The sequence below is a fragment of the Diabrotica undecimpunctata genome, chromosome 8, assembly GCF_040954645.1.
Source record: "Diabrotica undecimpunctata isolate CICGRU chromosome 8, icDiaUnde3, whole genome shotgun sequence".
In the NCBI taxonomy this organism is placed as follows: Eukaryota; Metazoa; Arthropoda; class Insecta; order Coleoptera; family Chrysomelidae; genus Diabrotica; species Diabrotica undecimpunctata.
The window spans coordinates 143,035,455-143,055,330 of NC_092810.1; the positions used below are offsets into that span (position 1 = coordinate 143,035,455).

At 34.2% G+C, this 19,876-nt stretch overlaps 1 protein-coding gene across 3 annotated transcripts in view; it reads right to left on the minus strand.

Annotated features, from left to right (window-relative positions):
- Positions 1-19,876, minus strand: part of LOC140448159 (uncharacterized) — a 37,306-nt gene continuing 17,430 nt past the window's right edge. For all 3 annotated transcript variants that reach the window (XM_072541260.1, XM_072541261.1, XM_072541259.1), the window contains 6 exons: positions 15,917-16,514; positions 11,324-11,609; positions 7,009-7,270; positions 6,500-6,631; positions 2,349-2,614; positions 1-905 (listed from right to left, as the gene is read on the minus strand). In XM_072541260.1, the coding sequence (XP_072397361.1) occupies positions 521-905; positions 2,349-2,614; positions 6,500-6,631; positions 7,009-7,270; positions 11,324-11,609; positions 15,917-16,514 (1,929 nt within the window). In that variant the 3' untranslated portion in view covers positions 1-520. The remainder of the gene's footprint in view (positions 906-2,348; positions 2,615-6,499; positions 6,632-7,008; positions 7,271-11,323; positions 11,610-15,916; positions 16,515-19,876) is intronic.

A 19,876-nucleotide genomic window follows, 5' to 3' on the forward strand; every position in this document is an offset into this window, starting at 1 on the left:
AAGTTTAATAAAAGATATAAAATACATGTTAATATTGATTGTTATGGTTGTGAAAAATAATTTCCTCCGCAAATAGGGCAATACACACTATTAGTGTTTCTGGACGAATGCTCGTCCCTTCTTGCAATAGCTTCATCTTTGAGCTGTCTAGTATATATTGTATATAGTAGCCACTCTTTCAAATATTCCTTGGTATTATTAATAAAGTCATCAGCTTCATGACAAATTTTAACTATTCTGCCAAAAATCCATATATATCTTTGAGACGGATCTAGCGGTACTTCTACGAAGTACGGTTCATAGTAATGCGGATTTCCAGTACTGCGCCATGTAGAGTATCTCTGAAGAACCGTTGATGCTTGTCCTGCTAAATATTCCATTACAGCGTACATTATTTCTTGATGTGCTGAGTTACCAAATGTTTCGTTAACTATACGACTAAAATATCTCAAGAGAAGTTCTATGGCCCTTTCTACTAACTCCATTATCATGCGTTGGATATCATTTGAGAATATGCTAGTTAAGGTGAAGGCAAATCCAGCAAATACTTCAACATTAGGTATAGACCAATTATTAAAGAGAAATTATCAATCATAGAATTAGTATCACTTATTGATATGTGCGGTTCTGTAGGCAAATTTGACAGAAAGGCACTTGCATGTTCCCTGTTCATTCCTATAAATTCGTTCATGTTAATCGTTTGACCATTTAGTATTATTTCTCCTCCATTTGCGGAGAAACGAATACCATTTCTATTCATCAACTTATTATTTCTCGTAAGAGCGGCAAATACATCGTCTTTATTTGCAATATTTCGTATCGTCTTGATAACTTCCGCCCTTCCTTGTACTTGATTACCTTCCTTTTGCCTAATTGTTTCTTTCATAAGTTTGTTAAAGGTTCTCCTAAAACAAAGCATTATACATTAGTGAATCAGTAAAAAGTGTAGTGTAAGTAATTTTAAACTCTTTCTAGAAAAAGAAAAAAAGGGGGCGAAAAATACCGAATGAGACTAATGCATCATATAAACTGAAGAAAACAATTAGACAAGACATATGAAGAACGTGTGAAACTGCAAAAATGTTAGAAGACATGTAGGATACATAAAAACTAATTTTCATTAATTCAGATAGAGAGGTGTAATGCCTCATACAACAGCGAACAAAGAAAATTAGCATAAGAAAAATTACAAATGAAAAAGGGAACTACATGAAAGGATGTTGTAAAAAAGTTAGATATTGGTAACAAGGGAAATTAGAAACTATTTTATGAAGTGCTTTAATCATTTATAAAAACAAAAACCACCGATACAATAACACTTAAAGATGAAGGTAAGCCATTAAAAAAAGAAGAGGCAATAAAAAGACAATGGAAAGAAAATTTTAAAATTTTTTAAAAAGATGTGCTAAGAGATGCACTAAATAAAATTAAAAATAAAAAAGCAGCAGGACATGATAATATTCATTTGGATTGACTAAGTCAAAAAATTTGTGCCCGGTCACTCGGTGCAAAACATTTGTGAAACCGTGCCGGTCTTTGCTTGTGTAGAGGAAGGACGCTGAACTGAGTAGGGGTCCTTCAGTACTTTGTGCAAGACAGACTGGGCGGGGAAGTCGTCAACCCCAACACGGCGCGTCCCTATGGCTGATAAGGAACGTTCCTGTAGATATGCAGGACAGGTATTAATAAGGCTTCGCCAAATAAGTGCCTGAGGATCAACTGAGGACATGACATAGGTCAGCAGCTGTGTCATTAGTGGCCCGTGGCTGAGGAATACAATTCCTGACAGATGCGGTACCACAAAGTCGCAAAAATGAAACTGCCAAAATTACCAGAAGAATAAGGTTAGCACGGGCAGGATTTGGAAAACTGAGTTGGACCTTGAAAGGCACTAAAATAGAACAATATTTGAAAATCAGAATTTACGATCTGTATCCTCCCTATACTCACGTATGGTTCACCAAGTCTAATATGGATTAAATAGTAAAGGCGCAAAAAGCGATGGCTGAACATTAAGAAGATCGGAGGACGTAACTGGAAGCTGGTGGCGCAAAATAGAAAACACTTGATTGATTTGGGGGAGGCCTATGTCCAAAGTTGGATTAATTAAGGCTGAAGAAAGTCAAACAATTATTTTTGCAAAGTATACCACTACTAAAATAATATCAATAAAACTACTAGTTATATTTACAGAACAACTAACTATCTGTAATAATAATATTGTGATTTTGAATTCGATATGTTCATAGTATTTAAAGCATGATAAAACTATCTGTAATATTAATATTGTGATTTTTAATTCGATATGTTCATAGTATTTAAAGCATGATAAAATAAAAGATACGCACCTGTGTCTATTAGATCTCAAGGAATCATGATAATCTTCTAAAATCCTACCCTGTGTTTCGTCTATTATTTTTCCAACAGTTCTGAAGGTATAGACTGTATTGCCAAAGAATAATACTGAAGAAGCCAACTGCAATATCACTAATGGGGAAGGAGCCTGATTATGGTTTATCCACATATCAAAGACATCGTAGCTGGAGTTTATGATACCAATACCACTAATTCCTATGTTTGCCACACTAATCGCATTAACTGCCATTCCAAAACCCTGAAATTAAAGTACTACTGAGATATCCCCAAAAACTAATTTTATATATTGTTACACTGTTCTGTGGGTTCAGAGAACTAATTACATTATAATTATCGTTTACAATGATTCTGCTAACTGTGCGATGAGAACTCTATAAATTCTCGAAGGTCATCTCTGCATCAATCGAATCAGTTCTTGGAATATTTGTGCGGTGGAGAGAGACTTCTGGACTTGTCTAATGCCCAGGGGTCACAAACAGAGGTATGTAAATCATAACATCGCCCCCTTCTTTCAACTGTTTGTCAGAAAAGTATATAAATAGACCAGTTTGGTGGATTCTGTCCTTCATAAGGACACATTCTCTCCTGATTTACATTGGTAGCTTCGGTAGACTAGCAGAAACGGAGGTACCAGTTTGTCCGTCTCTCTGAGTTTCATGTATAAACAGGGACATATAGTTGTTGATGGTCCGGCTATGTGTTTCTACCATGCTGCCGGACTGAGGATGAAGCAGTGTCGTTCTGGTCTACTTAATTCCAAGCAAAGCCATCATGGCTTTCCAAATTTCCGGTTCGAAGTTGCATCCTTAATCATTATGAAGTAGAAGCGGAATCCCATGTCGGGAAACGACATTTTCAAGCATGGCTTCAGTAACCGTGTTTACTTCTTGGTTGTATAGTGCAATTACTTCTGTCCATTTGAAAAGATAGCCTGTAGCAACCATCAAATATTTATTTCCTGATGTTACGTGAAATGGTCCCAGAATATCGACAGCAACTCGGTCCCGTGGAGTCCCGGTGATGTAGTGTTTGTGTTTTTCCCTAAATCTCGTTTGGGGTCGCTTCTTGTGTTCACACAGGTCACATCGTTTGCACCATTCTTCCACATCTTGCCGACAATTAACCCAGTATAACTTTTCACGCACTCTAGCTATAGTGCTATTGATTCCAAAATGCCCCCCCTCCCGGAGCGGCTATCGTGCAAGTACGTCCTTTGCACATGTCCTTAAGAGAACAACTTGGGGCACTATTCTTGTTACATATGGACTATTACATTTACAAGTGATGATGCCATCTCCCAGACACAAGGAGTTCCACTGAAGCCAATAGCCCTTCACTGCTTGCGCATATTTGGCAATATTCTGTCACTGTGGCCTAGCTCCGTTGTCCAGTCACTCAGGGACTATCGATATCTGGATCTTGCTTCTGATTGATCTAGGGATTTTTTTTGCTTAGAGCTTATTCGTCACTTTATGGTTTGCAACTGTAGAATATGGCACTCTCGTTCTTCTTGATGCTCGCAGAATTGACAGTTTTTCATATTGCATGGTCTTCTCGAGAGGCAGTCGACATTTCCATGACTTTTTATAGCGCGGTGGCGAATATCAAAATCATAGGTCTCTAGTTTCTTCAACCATCTAGCCTTCAGGTGTTTTGAAATTGAGGAGCTATTGCAAGGCGAAATGGTCGGTTCTAACCAAGGATCTTCTACCATAGAAGAACGAATGGTAGTGTTCTACTGCTTTGACAACTACCAAAAACTTCTTTCTGGTGGCACAGCAATCTTTTCTGCTTTTCAAAGAGATTTGCTAAAGCAACTTATGATATATTTCTCACTCTCCTGTACTTGGAAAGGCACTGCCCCAATGTCATTTTGAGAAGCATCCTCATTACGAAAAACCCTGTTCTTTAGGATATGCCAGGATCGGAGCTGTTGTGAATATATGTTTTCGTGTGGTGAACGCAAGCTGACAGTCTGGTATTCAGTCAAATAACAGCTTCCTCTCACTCAGGTTATGGAGAGGTTAGGCAATCTTTCCAAAATTTTTCACGAAGTGACAGTAGTAACTGCAAAGGTCAAGAAAGCTTAGGATATCGATTTGTTTCTTTATGTGGGCCATTTTTATACTGCTTTATTTTTGCAGGTTTGAAAGAAAAATATTACGTAGGATACTGGGTCCAATAAGTGAAAACAACAACTGGCGAATTAGGTATAATAGAGAAATATACGAGCAAATAGCGAACCAACTATAGCACAATACACTAAACTGCAGAGATTACGGTAGGCAGGGCACGTGGTCCGCATGCATGAGAATAGTATCCCCAGAAAATTACTAAACGCAAGAATGCAGGGAAAAAGACCTGTTGGGAGACCTAAAAAGAGATGGGAAGACGAAGTCGATGAGGATGCCAGGAACTGACTGCGAACGCGTTCATGGAAAAGAACAGCGGTAAATCGAAATGATTGGAGATGCTTTTGTTGAAAGAGGCCAAGGCCCGATTTGGGCTGTAGTGCCATTGGATGGATGGATTATTTTTGCCGGGTCTACAGCAACTCCTAAAGATGAAATTACATGTCCAAGGAAATGACTTTTTCTTGGAAGAGCTCGCACTTTTTGGCATTTATTTGCAGGTGAGCGTTCCTAACTCTGATGAAAACTTCTTTCAAATTGGCAAGGTATTCGCCGAAATCCGTTCCGACGACCATAATGCCATCGAGGAATACCAGACAGGTGTTCCAGTTCCATAAGTATTAGCTCCTTTAATCGTTCAAACGTGACAGATGCATTACACAATCCGAATGGTATCATTTGAATTGGTCTAACCCATTTCTAGTAGAAAATTCTGTCTTCTCTCTATGTTTAGGGTGAACTGGAACTTTTTAATAGCCGCTTTTGAGGATCCACTGTGGAAAACTATTTCGATCCAGCCAAGGTTCTAAGGGCATCGTCAATTCGGGGCAATGGGTAGTTGTCTTTCTTGGTAACGCTATTCAAATCTTCTGTAGTCGACACAGAACCTTGTGGAGCTTTATCTATATTTATTGGTAGCCAATACTACTGGAGAAGATCAGGGGCTACTCAACTCTTCGATAACATTCTTTTTTCACATATCTTTAAAAATGGCAAATGCTTTTTGTTTTGCGAATAGGAGACGTGTTGGTGCCTGCCTTTTGGGGTTGGAGTTGTCAATGATTATTCGACGTTTGAATGAGTCAATGCGACCAGTTATTTTTCTGAGCGTTCAGAGATTATGTAAAGCACGACGTGATTAAACTAACTTTATTTAACTAAAAAACTGTTCTAAAAAAACCCCCCCTAGGACGTTAAAATATAAACATAGATGACTTAAATATGTTGCTCTGTAATACATTAGTGTAAATGTATAAAAAGAAAAAACAAATTAATCCATTAAACTAAACCGGGGAGTTACACAAGGAGATAACATCTCACGGAAATTCGATTTAAAGATGTAAGTAGACATACATTTTTTCCAGACTAAAATTACCAAGTCCGTCCTGGATAACTAGATGAACGATTTTGACATTTGACGGTTAGATAGCATTAAAACGTCGTTTACTCACGGAACTCTCTCTCTCTCTCTCTCTGCCACTCTCTATTTAGTGTTAATCCCGGAGGAAATTGGTGGTTGTTCCAGTGTCGTGTATAGTTCATCTGCATAGATATCTGTCCCTAGCCATTTCTTTTAATTAATTCATTAGTCTTTTGCAGACTGGTGTGATTTGGATAATTTATCTTCTTGGACATTTTCCTCGTGGTCTCCGGTCTTTTACCTCTAATTGGATGAAGAGTCTATCTGTATTTTTGTTATGTTCCGCTCACGTAACGACAGTTGAAATTAGATGTGTTTAAATGCCAAGCAATAAATGATCTATACATAAAAGTGTTTTCTGGCTGTATCAATATATTTGGATGACACAATGTGTTGTTTTCTTTTGAGGAATACTTACAGACGAACAATATTTTATTAGTATTTAGTACAAGTATTAGAACCACATCAAGAATACTTAAAAATCATTGTTACAGGTGGTTCATATGAGCATAATTTAAAACTTGTTCGTGATAGTGAATTAATAATGATAAATAAGAGTAACTATATTTACCTGACCAATATTAGCTCCACGTGAAATTAATCGAGAAAGAGTCATATTTGCTCCCGCTCCAACAAATCCCAAAGATCCAGCCAGAATATTAATATATATTCCTCGTACTTCTGAATTAAAAATACTTAAATTCTGAAATTAATAATTATAGTTGAAATCTTAATATTACGATACAACAAAAGAAAAACTGTTTGATAATATAAATTTTAAGCTTTATACTTGAGTAAAGATCATTGAGAACCTGACGCTTCTCAGGTTCTGCCTGTTGTATTCGAAATCTCTACATTGTAAAGATCCCATATAAAGTGTGTATGTATCTCCTAGTGACGGAACGCTGGCAACAAATATCCAAAAATCTTTTTAAGCCATAATAAAAAGACCTTCTCAGACATAACAACTATCTCAAATATCTGATCTTATGAATATTTATTTAAATCATCATTATGGACAAGCGTTTAAAATTTTATTAAATTTATTTTGTTTTTCTTGACGAGAACAATTTTACTTACTTCGTCGTGGGTATATTTATCGACCAAACCAAAAGTACTTCTACCAATACTGTAAATACCAGCTGTAGCTCCTACGGCAGCTGCACCAATCAGAACGGGAGCACCAATAACACTTGTTACAGCACCAGCAAACATAAGAGTACCAGATCCAATACCAGCAAGCGTACTAGTTAAATCACCAACTCTTAGCACTGTGTTTAATACCCCAGAGCTGGGAGTTTCGTGTTTTTCGAGTAATACCCTGTCATTTTCTACTCGGTATCTAAAAATTAATTTGTAAAAAAATCTTTGTATTCAAATTTGAAAGAGATATGATATTATCTAGTTTACTATTCGGATCGCCAGCGAAGATTGGATGGACAAAAAATAGGACGATAGATATATTAACCGGTCGGGCTGACAGCCTGTCAGCCACGGACTTGACGGACGGCAGCGCACAAAACGCATGATAGCTCTACTTCGTTGTATACAGACGAAGGCAATTCGTGAGCCTGAAAGTCTATTATTTTAATATTCTCTATTGTGTCGGGTTTTGACTTGTAGAATCTTTTTAAAACAAATTGTTACCGTTTTAAGATAATTAACTGAGAGGTTACAGAAACGGATAGCAAGAAATAAGATCACCACCAATTGCTTGTGTACAGAGTAATAAAAAAAATTGAATTAAGCCTTTTAGATAACAAAAAGGGCATTAGGCTGACTTTAGACCTTAAAAAATATATTTAGTCCTTAAAAAATACCCCACACCTGACACCACCATGTTTGTTCTACTCTGTGCGCTTTTTGTTATAATAGACGACTTATTTCTGTATATTTTATTTATTACAAGACAAACTAATACTAATACATAATTATCTCTAAAGAGCCATGAGACCAATCTGTCGACTGCTAATGTCTGCCCTTCTCTCTTACTCCCGGGCTTCTTCTTCTATTTGACATATCACTAATGTTAAGGTAGGTTTACAAATATTAAGGTAGATTTACAACTTAACACAACATAACAAGTTAATTGAAAGTATTGCTCCTGTCAAAAACTAAGTAATGCCTATTCTTTACAAGTATTAATAAACATTTTTTCGTTCAAGTTCAAAACTACATTAAATCGAAATTTGCAACATTAATAGGAAATTTTATTAAATGTAACGTAAATAAAATAAACTAAATTTTGAAGTAATAAATTCATAATTTAAAACAGTTTACTCATCAGCTATAATTGTTTAATTAAATGTCCAAAATGATATCCACCAATATCCATACAATTATTTAGTCGCTGTTCGAAATTACGACTATTCAGACGCTATTCGTCGTCGGATTTCTTACATTGAAACGAATGATATTTCAAATCTTGCTTTTTTATACCCGATAGGAAGAAGTCCAGAGGGTTAAATCGGGTATATTGCTGATCATTCAATAAAACCTCTTCGTCCAATCCAGTATCCCGGAAAACATTCATTGATATATCGCCTTACGTGTACGCTATAATAACACTCCTAAACACCACCTACAAAATCCTTGCAAACATCCTGCTAGAAAGAACCAAAACATACACAGAAGGAATCGTTGGAGATTATCAATGCGGATTTAGACCTGGTGTAACAAAAAATGTGGGACTGCGAGGTTTAGGACGCCAATGTATTAAAAATGTGTATATGTAATGTAGCACAAGTATTTAGAGTAATGTAAAAGATAACAAATAATTTAAAGCTTGCTAGCAGAAGGTGCCGGAGAGTCACAACTTGACACTCAAAAGAGGATTCGGCCAATTTGCATGCCCTACAGAGAACGTAGAATAAGAAAATGAATGACAAGGTAATAAACAATATATATACATATATATATATATATATATATATATATATATATATATATATATATATATATATATATATATATATATATATATATATATATATATATATATATGTAACTAATGTAAATAAAAGTGATTATAGAAGTTGCTCTACTTTCCAAGGTATCTTGTAAAGCTATTTGCTGAAATAAAAAGGTAAACAGGTATTAATTAAAATATTTAGTTTTCACCAAAAATTTAATCTCTATCCAAATATATACAGTCTATTTACCCACCACCAATTATGTACAGTCAACCTAGTTACTTATATACAAAAATAATAAATTCCTTGCTTATACACAACTGATCCTTCATGATCTGAAGTTACAAATAATAAAATATAAGAAAACTTTTAATAATTTGGCCTAAAAAGGTAATTTACTTGCCTACTAGAGATGTAACTCTGTACTTCGGCTTTCAACTAAATGTTCTAATAAAGTAATGAGGACACTATCCTGACGGGGTAGATGTCCAAAGGTTTAAATATATAATAATAAAATATACGAAAATGGTTGCGTTTCGATTTAATTTGAGTCTCTTACCACTCCCTAACACGTGTTTCTGGGTCTACCCGGCATCAGAGAGAGTTTGTAAGATAAATTGTTGATGCATAGTGGAATATAAATATTCCCAGCATCGCTCTTAATGGCTTGATTAAGTGTGAGTATACAATTTACTTTAATTGCTATCGACACATTTAACTTCATCAATAATAAAATACCAATAAATAACTCTCTGATTAAATGTGTACACATAAAACCGTACAACTGAGTTAAAAGGGAGGACTTAAAACCTCAACCTACTTAGTCCCTAAATATGATTCGGTATTATTTTAGAAAAAAATGACGTTTTTTATTATTAAAAATAGTATGATTTAACGTTAAAAAAAAATATTATATAAAAAAATTAAAACTAATGAATAAACTTAATACAGGTTTACTATATTCTACACTCTGAATGAAGGAGATACTTCCCGCTGGTTTCTCAAAGTTGTCCGGGAATAATAAGGTCAGATCTGGACCTCTGGGGAACAGCTACGTCAGAAAAGAATTAACCCTGGAACCAGGTGTAACTTCGACTAGGTACTAACTTAAACCTCCTTCAAAAAAATTATCCCAAAAAAACAGAATAAAAAATTTCTTCCCCTTGACTTCTGCTTGACTCCCAAAGTAGGCTAAAAAAACATTTCTTACTCTTGAACAAAGTAGGGAAAAACGCAAGGTTTATGAACCTTGAAAGGTTTTATAAAGGTTACTTATGAAGTATGAAAGCAAAAAACTTAATGGTTTTATAAATGATGTGGCCTTCGTATGGTTTGACAATATTTTAAGTAAAATGGATTAATTATAATTATAATAATAATACAGTATTTCATCCAGAAGGACCAAACTTACTACTGGCATATGCAGACGATATCGATCTAATAGGAAACACACGATTAAGGATGAAGGAGACTTTCGTGAGGTTCAAGAAGAAAGCAGAGAAGATGGGGCTCCAAATAAACGAAAACTAGACGAAATTTATGTATATGAGCCGCAATAACCAAAGCAGAGACAGAATCGGTCAGAACATCACCATCGATGACTTTAACTTTGACCGCGTTAGAGAATTCAAGTATCTTGGAACAAGAGTAACTGAAGACAATAACGGATCACAAGAAATAAACAACGGGATCCAGGCCGGCAACAGATGTCTTTTTGCCCTCCAAAACCTTATAAAATCGAAACAACTAACAAGACGTACTAAGATACAGGTCTATAAAACAATCATACCACCCGTTGTGATGGAAGGACCCGTTGTGAAGGACCCGAAAAATCAAATTCTTGAGCTACTTTTTTTAAATAAACGACCTAATATTACTACTTCAGCCGATTCAATCCTAACACGTTTTTCACAGTCCCTTGGTTATCAGCTACTGATCCCATTTCATAATTTTTTTAACTAGTTTTAATATGTGTAAGTGATAAAGTTGCTTATCTTAATAAAGTTAATGAAATAATTTCGCTGTTCTTCTTGCACACTGTTCATAAGTACGAGTAAAAAGTTCGTTACATCAGAGACAATATGGTTAAAAAGGAGGATCTCAACGGAAACGGCACAGTTCCATCTAATACAGGGAGTGGAGTACGTAATAGAAAACCAAGAAGTGATGTTGGACGCATTTATTAGTAAAGAGGGAGCATTCGACGACACTTCCTATTAGGCAATCAAAACGATTTCGCAATGATGGACATCTTTAAGGCCACGACAAAATTTAATGATAAAATTAATGAGATGAAATGCAACAATCTCTGACTATAGTTGAAGAATGTACTTCAGTGTGAATTCATCAAAATAACATAATGCAATGCAGTTAACATAAGCAATGAGAAGTCCAAAATCATGAAATTTATCATGAAATTATAGTTCAAATGCTACAATAAAAATTCCTCTTAATAATTAGATACAATACGTTGTGTTACTTACCTTCCATTTTTTGGTAACACCATTATACTTTCAGGTAACTTGTTATTCGTTAAATAATCTTGCCAATTTGAATAAACTCTGCCACCGTGATCTATAAAAATTCTACAAGCTTCACCTTTTTCTACTCGACACTTTCTTAAAACAAATATCGGAATAGGAGATATATCAGTACGTGGATTATAGTTTGGGTCTTCTCTCCTGCGATCTGCGGCTTGTGTATGAGTAGGCTCTAAGACGACATAAATAAAAGCTAATTCAACCTGATCTTGGTATTCGGCGTAAAAATCTGAAAACATATAAATATTATAAACGTAGTCATAAATGCAATAACTGGAGAAAAAAAGCACGAAACCTATCAGAATGGAGAAGAATCCTAGAACAGGCCAAGACCCAAATAGGGGTTGTCGAGCCAGTGATGATGATGATGATTCATAAATGCAATATATTGCATAGTAAAGATCAATTATAAAGTGCACGTGAAAAGTCTTTTTTTTAAATAATTTTTTAAATTCAAAGTATATTTATTCGAATAGTAGATTTTTAAAAGAGTTACGTTTGTTTTTATATTAAATTATTGCGTGAACACTGGAAACATTTTACAAAAAGGATGGAAAGCGACTTCTACGGTACACAAAAACAAATATGGAGATTAATAAAAAAACAACAGAAAGAAGTGGCAGAATTAAAGGAATACAATAACATGCCAGCAAACGAATGGGAAAGATACCTGATGGGACTGATTAAAGGAAAGCAAAATAATAATCTACATAATAACGTACCTGCATTAAGACACGAAACAGAAATCAGTTTTCAGGAAGTAGAGATAGCCATAAACTCACTCAAAAATAGAAAGTCACCAGGACCAGACGGAATAACCAACGAGCTTCTAAAACACGGAGGAAAAAGTATAATCCTAGAGATGACAAAACTTATACAACAACTAATATTGCACTGCAAGATACCAGACGTATGGAGAAACAGCATAATGATACCAATGTTCAAGAAATGATATAAAGAAGACCCCAACAATTATAGAGGTATAAATCTACTGAACACCGCTCTTAAGCTTACCATAAAAGTCCTAACCAACAAAATCAAAAAACTAACAACTTTATCAGATGATCAACAAGGACTCAGATCCGGAAGATCATGCGTAGACACCGTATTTGTACTAAGACAAATCACAGAAAAGACTATCGAGTACAATAAACCAGCATATCTGTTTTATAGACCTGACAAAGGCTTTCGATCGTATCCAAGTCGAAGGCGTCTTATACCTACTGTATAAAAGAAACATATCAATCAATATTATACAAATCATCGAAAACATCTACTTCTAAGATAAATGGAAAACTAACACAGTGTGTACCAGTACAAAGCGGAGTCAGAGAGGGTGACTAGTTAAGCCCACTTCTTTTTAATATAATGAACGAAATAATACAAGCAGTACGTAAAGGTCATGGTTACAGAATGGGATACAAAGAAATCCAAATATTATTGTAACGAAATAGCCCATCTCCGATACGTCATAATTCTTAGAAGGACGAATCTAGAAAACGTAAGAATCGGCATGTCAATAGCGCCCGTCTTTCGGACGGGTGACATCGATGAGGCAATTAGAGGTGGGACAACGCCAGAATGTTCTCGAACAGTAACTTTATTATATATATATATATATATATATATATATATATATATATATATATATATATATATATATATATGTAACGTTGTTAGGAGTGAGTTTAGTCGTTAAGATACTACCGAACTGTAAAGTTATAAATAAATATATGTATATAAATTCGAACCGCTCGTTTTATTTAATCTCGCTACATTATGTTATGCAGACGACGCCGCATTGATGGCCGAGACAGAAGACGAGCTCCAAAGATTAACACACATCTTCAATACAACAGCCGAGAAATATAATATGATAATATCAGCAGAAAAACATCAAACAAAACATCTAAATACCCACTATGATGTAAAATTGAAATTGATGGGAAATTAATAAAGCAAGGTTTAGACATCTGGGAATAGATGTAACTAGTTACGGAGATGTTGAAGAAGATGTTAATAGCACAATCTGGAAGAACAAACACCTAAGACAAGACACAAAAACAAGAATCTATAAAGTAGCAATTACACCTATACTAACATACACGACGGAGACAAGACCTGACACATCTAAAACGAGACGACTACTAGAAACAACTGAGATGAAAATACTAGGACGAATATAAGGTAAAAGTATGTTGGATAATGAGAGAAGCGAAAATATAAGAAGAGCATGCAATATAGCAGACTTAAATGGATGGGTGACAAAACGGTAACAGGAGTGGAACGAACACATTAATAGAATGGCAGAGGATAGGATAGTACGAATAGCACGAGATAAGTCACCAAATGGACGAAGAAGTATTGGCAGACCAAGAAAAAGATGGTGCGATAATTTAAACAGTTTAGGAGGCTAATATTGAAGAAGAAACAGGCTTTAAAGCCTACATACAAGAAGGAAGAAGAAGAAGAAGATTATTACGTGATCATAAGAAAAATGTAGGTAGTCACAGTTGCATATATAAAATCTACATTAAAAATTCAGATTGGCATTAAAAATTTATTATAACAACACATTACAATAACATTCGTCACTATTTGTTTGAATAAGTCAACTACACTATCTTTATGTATATTTACAGCAAGTTTTTGTTCAACAAAAGGGACCATTAGATGTTCTAAATACTCTTACCGCATTGTCGATCGAAGTATCGATTTTATTATGCTCAGCATAGAAAAAGTTCTCTTACAAATACAACTTGTTACTGGAATTGTGGCAAATTTTACCATTAGTTGGTTAAACATTGGGAAAAACCATTCTCAATTATGCTGAGACATCCTATCGAGCCGGTCGAGAGTTTTCGAAGGTGGAAAATTTTTATCTTTCTTGTTTTTAAATGTCTTTAGCTTCTAATTCTAAAGAATTCAAATCAAAATGTTCTGAGGTGTATTTTAAATCTTGATTTCCTAGATCATCTATATTTAACGATACGATTGTGTCTTCTGAATAAATATTTTTTTTTATTCTTGGTCAAATTTATCGTTTATTGACTAAATCATTTGGTCTAAAAGCGGATAAAATACAAAGAGTTGGAGTGCCAACTCTTTGTATTTTAAGCTATCACTAGTATCTTTTAGTTTTTATTTTGGAATAAATATTATCGAATATAGGTGGTTCGACTTTTAATTCTTCCAAGGCAAGCACCAAGTTTGAAAATATCTATGTCTAGTGATTATTTGCAGCATGGAATGCATGATTTCCAAACACATAATAAAATTAAAGGATTTTATTTGATGTAGTATCCCTTTACATTTAGTTCTAGCTTTTGCATCAGTTGCGTCATCAACTGTCTCTTTAATGACAATGATTTTTATAATTGCTTCAAGCTGATCTTTGACCACAGCAACTGCCGCAGCACGACAAGCCAACGTGTTTCAGATAAAAATTTCAAACCTTTTAACTTATTATTTGTGACCATCACAATATCTTCAAAAACAGTCTACTTTTTTGGAATGCCTTCAATATAAGAATAAAACAATTGTGTTATACCAAAAAAATCGAAAATCTTTTGATTATAAATATGATTAGCGCAAACTGTTACCACTGCTAAATTAAGGCAATGAGCATAGCAGCGAATACACAAAATTGTAATATTTTTCTCTTTGCATCTTTTTTGTACACCAGTAACGTTTCTTGACATCGCTGAAGCTCCGTCAAAGCATTCAGCTTCAACATCCTCGCACGAAACATTCATCTCATGGAGTTTTTAAAATCAATTTTGTGACTTGTATGAAGATGGTGTTGACCTAGAGCTGAAAATGAATAGGAATTGCGAACAGGGATGGAATGTTCATAAATCCTATTTTGGATTCTACGGTTTGTTTGCCCTATATAAGATCGGGGAAACCTGCACAAGGAATTTCATAAACTCCCGTGTTGTTCATTTGTAACGTTGTCTTTGATTGATCGGACAAGAGATTGTTTTTGTTGGGAGGTAAATATTGTTTTTATTCCTCTTAATTTAAGGATTTGTTGTCGATTTTGTCAGAGACATCTTTGATATAAGAAATATGTGATTTTCGCGGTAACCATTTTAAATGAGGGCTTGTTTTAAAGTAGTCAGCGGGTCTGCTTGCATCATCGCAAAGGCGTATTATTCTAGAGACAAGGATATTAATGATTGAATTAATTTGTGAAGGTGGATGATGATAGTTGATATGCAAGTAAGGATTGTATGGGTGGGTTTTCGATAAACAGTGTGATGAAAACTTTGGGATTTGTTTTTCTTTACAATAACGTCAAGAAACGGCAGGGATGAATCCTTTTTAATCTCCATATATATATATATATATATATATATATATATATATATATATATATATATATATATATATATTATATATATATATAATAACAAACAAATTGAAAAACAGACAGTCATATCTGCATAAAAAGAATAAGAAGAAGACTTTCTAGTTCACATTATTTTATGAAACATAATATATTTAATAATACAATATATTAATCGTACTTACTATTGTGTTTTAAAATAGGCTTAAACAAATTATCAATTTCAGAATTTTGAACTTCGTCATATCCTGTTTCTTGGACTGGTGGACCAAACAATGCAAAACCAATTTTCTTTTTTAACAGATCATGTTGGTCGAAAGCGAAACTATCATAATCTCTATCGCCAAGTCTATCTGCCATAATTTTTTGAAAAGCTTCCGAAGTCATTTCGTTGCGCTGAGAAGAACCATATAAGCCATTTGCTAACTTGCGATCTACAATCAAAAAGTCGCGACTATTTTGTAGACACAATAAAAATGAATCCTGGCTCGAATCTACGTTGTCTCCAATTAAAAATGAAAGAATATTGAGAGATCCGTTTATATTTTGAATAATAACTGCAGCACAGGCTTCAGACTGAATTAATGCAGATAGTTGACCGAAGTTAGCATCTTCTACAGCTTTACAAAGCGCCCTGTGATAAGTTCTGTTTTCAACATCCCACCCAATAATATAGAAATAGTCTTTCAAAATGCCAGCAATTTCTTCATCTCGTAAATATTTTACAAATTTAGTTGAAAATTCCTCCCTTGAATTGTGCATATATAAAACTAGAAATTTTCTCTAAAAACAGTATAAATTAAAATAAAAAATAATATAGTTATCTAGTCTATGAAATGGGATACCTACGAGCCCCATCTCATATCAGTTGGCCCACCTATGGAATTTGTAGTTTACTAATTTAAGTCGATTACCATAAACAAATTATACTCTGCATGTTTTTATAACTTCCCATATTAACTAATATGGCATTTTTATTAATATTTATTAAAAAATTACCCTTATGGTTTTTTATCTATTTTCAACAATAAAAAAAAATCATTAAACCCTGGCTATGCATTAACTTATTACTCCAGTCGTCAGAGACAAAAATGCCATTCAACTTAAAAAAATCATACGAACAAGCTGAATTTGGCCAAGAATGTTAATTTTGGGACCCCAAAAAAAAGTTCTCTTAGAAACAACGCTTAAAGCGACCGTCGATTTTGAATGTCACATGCACGAAATCAATGTTCAACAAAATTTGTATCATCTCGACGGTAAAAATTCGATATCTTTTAATCCAAGTGTAATATCGACAAAAATCAAGATGCGTTTTAAAGGTAAAGAACGCAGCTGTCGTATATAATTTTTGTATTTTGTCGCGAATAAACTTAGTTTCTATAAAGGTGTTAAATAAATAAACGTGGCACAATTTTAAAACCGCCTTCTTGGATGCATTTCCCATGACGTGCGATCGTTTGAAATGTAAAGCATTAAATTCTGCGTTTTATTAATATTTCAAATGCCTCATCTTTGTTGCCACAATTAAAAATTCAAATTTTATTGATCTCACGAGAATCGTAAAAATGGCAAAAATCGCGCCACGTTTATATATTTAACACCTTTATAAAAACTGAGTTTATTGGCGGCAAAATACAAAAACTGCATACGAAAGCTACACTCTTTACCTTTAAAACGCATCTTGATTTTGTCTCCGCTTAAGTCCATTATACGGAGTTAAGCGTTTTATGGAGTGACGTTATTGGAAGACACATTTCTAGATCAACATGTCACCTAGAGACCCACAAATTATGATTTGGTACTTACAAAGTACCAAATCGAATTGTGTTTAATAAATTTCATTTTATTTTAGACTAAGGAAAAGCCACTTTTAACGTTACAACAAAAGAAAAATAGACTAAGATGGTCAAAAGAGCATAAATATTGAACTTAGTCGCAATGGGATTCAATACAATGGAGTGATGAGTCCAGATTTGAAGTGTGTGTTGAAGACAGTAGGAGTCGCGTCATTCACAGGAAAAATCTCATCCCGACTGTCTGAAGAGAAAAGTAAAATTTCATGCATCTGTCATGATCTGGGACAGCATGTCGTCTAAAGGTGTGGGAAAGTTACATTTTATCGATGGGATTGTAAACACGGACAAATATTTGAATATTTTAGAAGACTCTCTTTTACCGATTATGGAACACCGTTTAACATCAGCGGGAGATTTTGTCTTCCAACAGGATAGCACAGGTTGTCATACCTCAAAAAAGAGTTTAAAATGGATTAAAGACCATGGCATACAACTTCTGGAATGGGTTTTTAATAGTCGCGACTTATCCCCGATAGAGACTTTGTGCCGCGAAATGAAGGTCCGTCAACGAATTGAAAGAAAAATTGCAAGAAATATGGGATATGTTTAATTAGAATTTTGTCAGAACTTGGTAAAAACGATGTCATTTTAATGACATCCACAATCGAAGATTGTGGACGTCATTAAAAATAAAGGGAATGTAACTCAATGGTAAACTTTCACATTTTTTTTTTTGTTAATATTACATATTAGTATGTAGATATGCTGGCAAAAAAAAGTGTAAAAAATGGTTTGACCAATAAACTACCTGTAAGTTTTTGTGATGCAGTAGTTTATATTAGAATGAAATATCTCAATATTTGGAACGAATGTTGGCCACAACATACTTATACCAACCCTTCTAGATACTGCAGTATACAAAATCAAATACCGAATAAAACGTGGTTCCAGCCATATAATTATTCAAGAAAATATATCACCACTGTAACACGTCTTAGATTTGGCCACGCCTGTTATCCCACACATCTACATAAAATTCATGTTCTCGAAAATGATCTTTGTCAAAATTGTGGCAAAAAAGGTGATTTAGATCATATTTTTTTCGAATACCAAATCAGATCAATTTATTCAACAATTACATGATCTTGATGTACAGGCCCCGTTTAATATCCTTAGTCTCTTAGCTAAGGGAAATGAGAGAATTTATAATGCATTAGTAAAATTTCTGTCAAGTACCAAAATAGTCTTGTAGTATCTACTATCAAAAAAAATATGTATATGTAAAATTGTGGTGAGCAACTTGGACAGTCCATAGCAAAGCAGCTGTCGGATTGGGTAGATAGCTGCTCAAGAGTTTGCTGTGGGACTCTGAGAACCTCATCATCTTATTTGTATGTGAATATAGATAAAAAAGATATAATACAAAAAAAGTGTTTTGAATTATATTATGTGTACCGTTTTTTTGAACACACTGATGATGTTGAAAAGATGCTATATTTAACTTGTATCTTATTTTAATTTTAGTTCTTAAAGCATATTATTCAGCTATTCGTTATTGATATTTTATGGACTTTAAGGTCATAAAATTTATATGTTTAAGGCATTAGTCATGTTGTAACTGGCTGTTTGACACCTAGTCTATGCCAATAAAAAAAATATTACATATTTTATGCGTTTTTTAAAATTTATTATTATTCTGTTTAATTAATAGTTTTCATTACGTTATAAAATATTTTCTATAACTAGGAAATTCAAAAATGTTGTTCGATGCATAAAACTTCTAAAATTTACGCTGCGCTTTTATTTTTGTTCACTAAAATTTAATTTTCTTATCAATCTAACGTTGGGCTAACTAATATGGGAAGGGGCTCGTACATATAGAGACAGACATTTATCATTTATCAAAACGTAGCCAACTATTCATGAGAAACCGATAAAACCATAAAAGCATTGCTGAACGTTCACTTCTTCTTCTTCTTAGCCTTCTATCGTTCATTTTTGGACATAGGCTTCTCCCAACTCCTTCCATCGATTTCTATCCTGAGCAACATACTTCCAATTTGTCGAGACTATTCTTTTTATGTCATCTACCTATTTTTGTAAGGTCTCCAATGTTGTATTGTGGCGTTCCAATGTTGGTCTTTTTGTCAAGCAGTGTGACCTGCCAATTTTTGTTGTGATATCCTACACTTTTGTTTTTGATCTTACCCAGTTCTCCTCTTTTTATCTGACAGTCGTATACCTAACATTGCTTTTTCCATTGCCCTTTCTGTTGTGGCTAGTTTATTGATATTTGCCTTGGTTAGTGCTCAGCTTTGACACCCATATGTCATGATACCAGTGCTG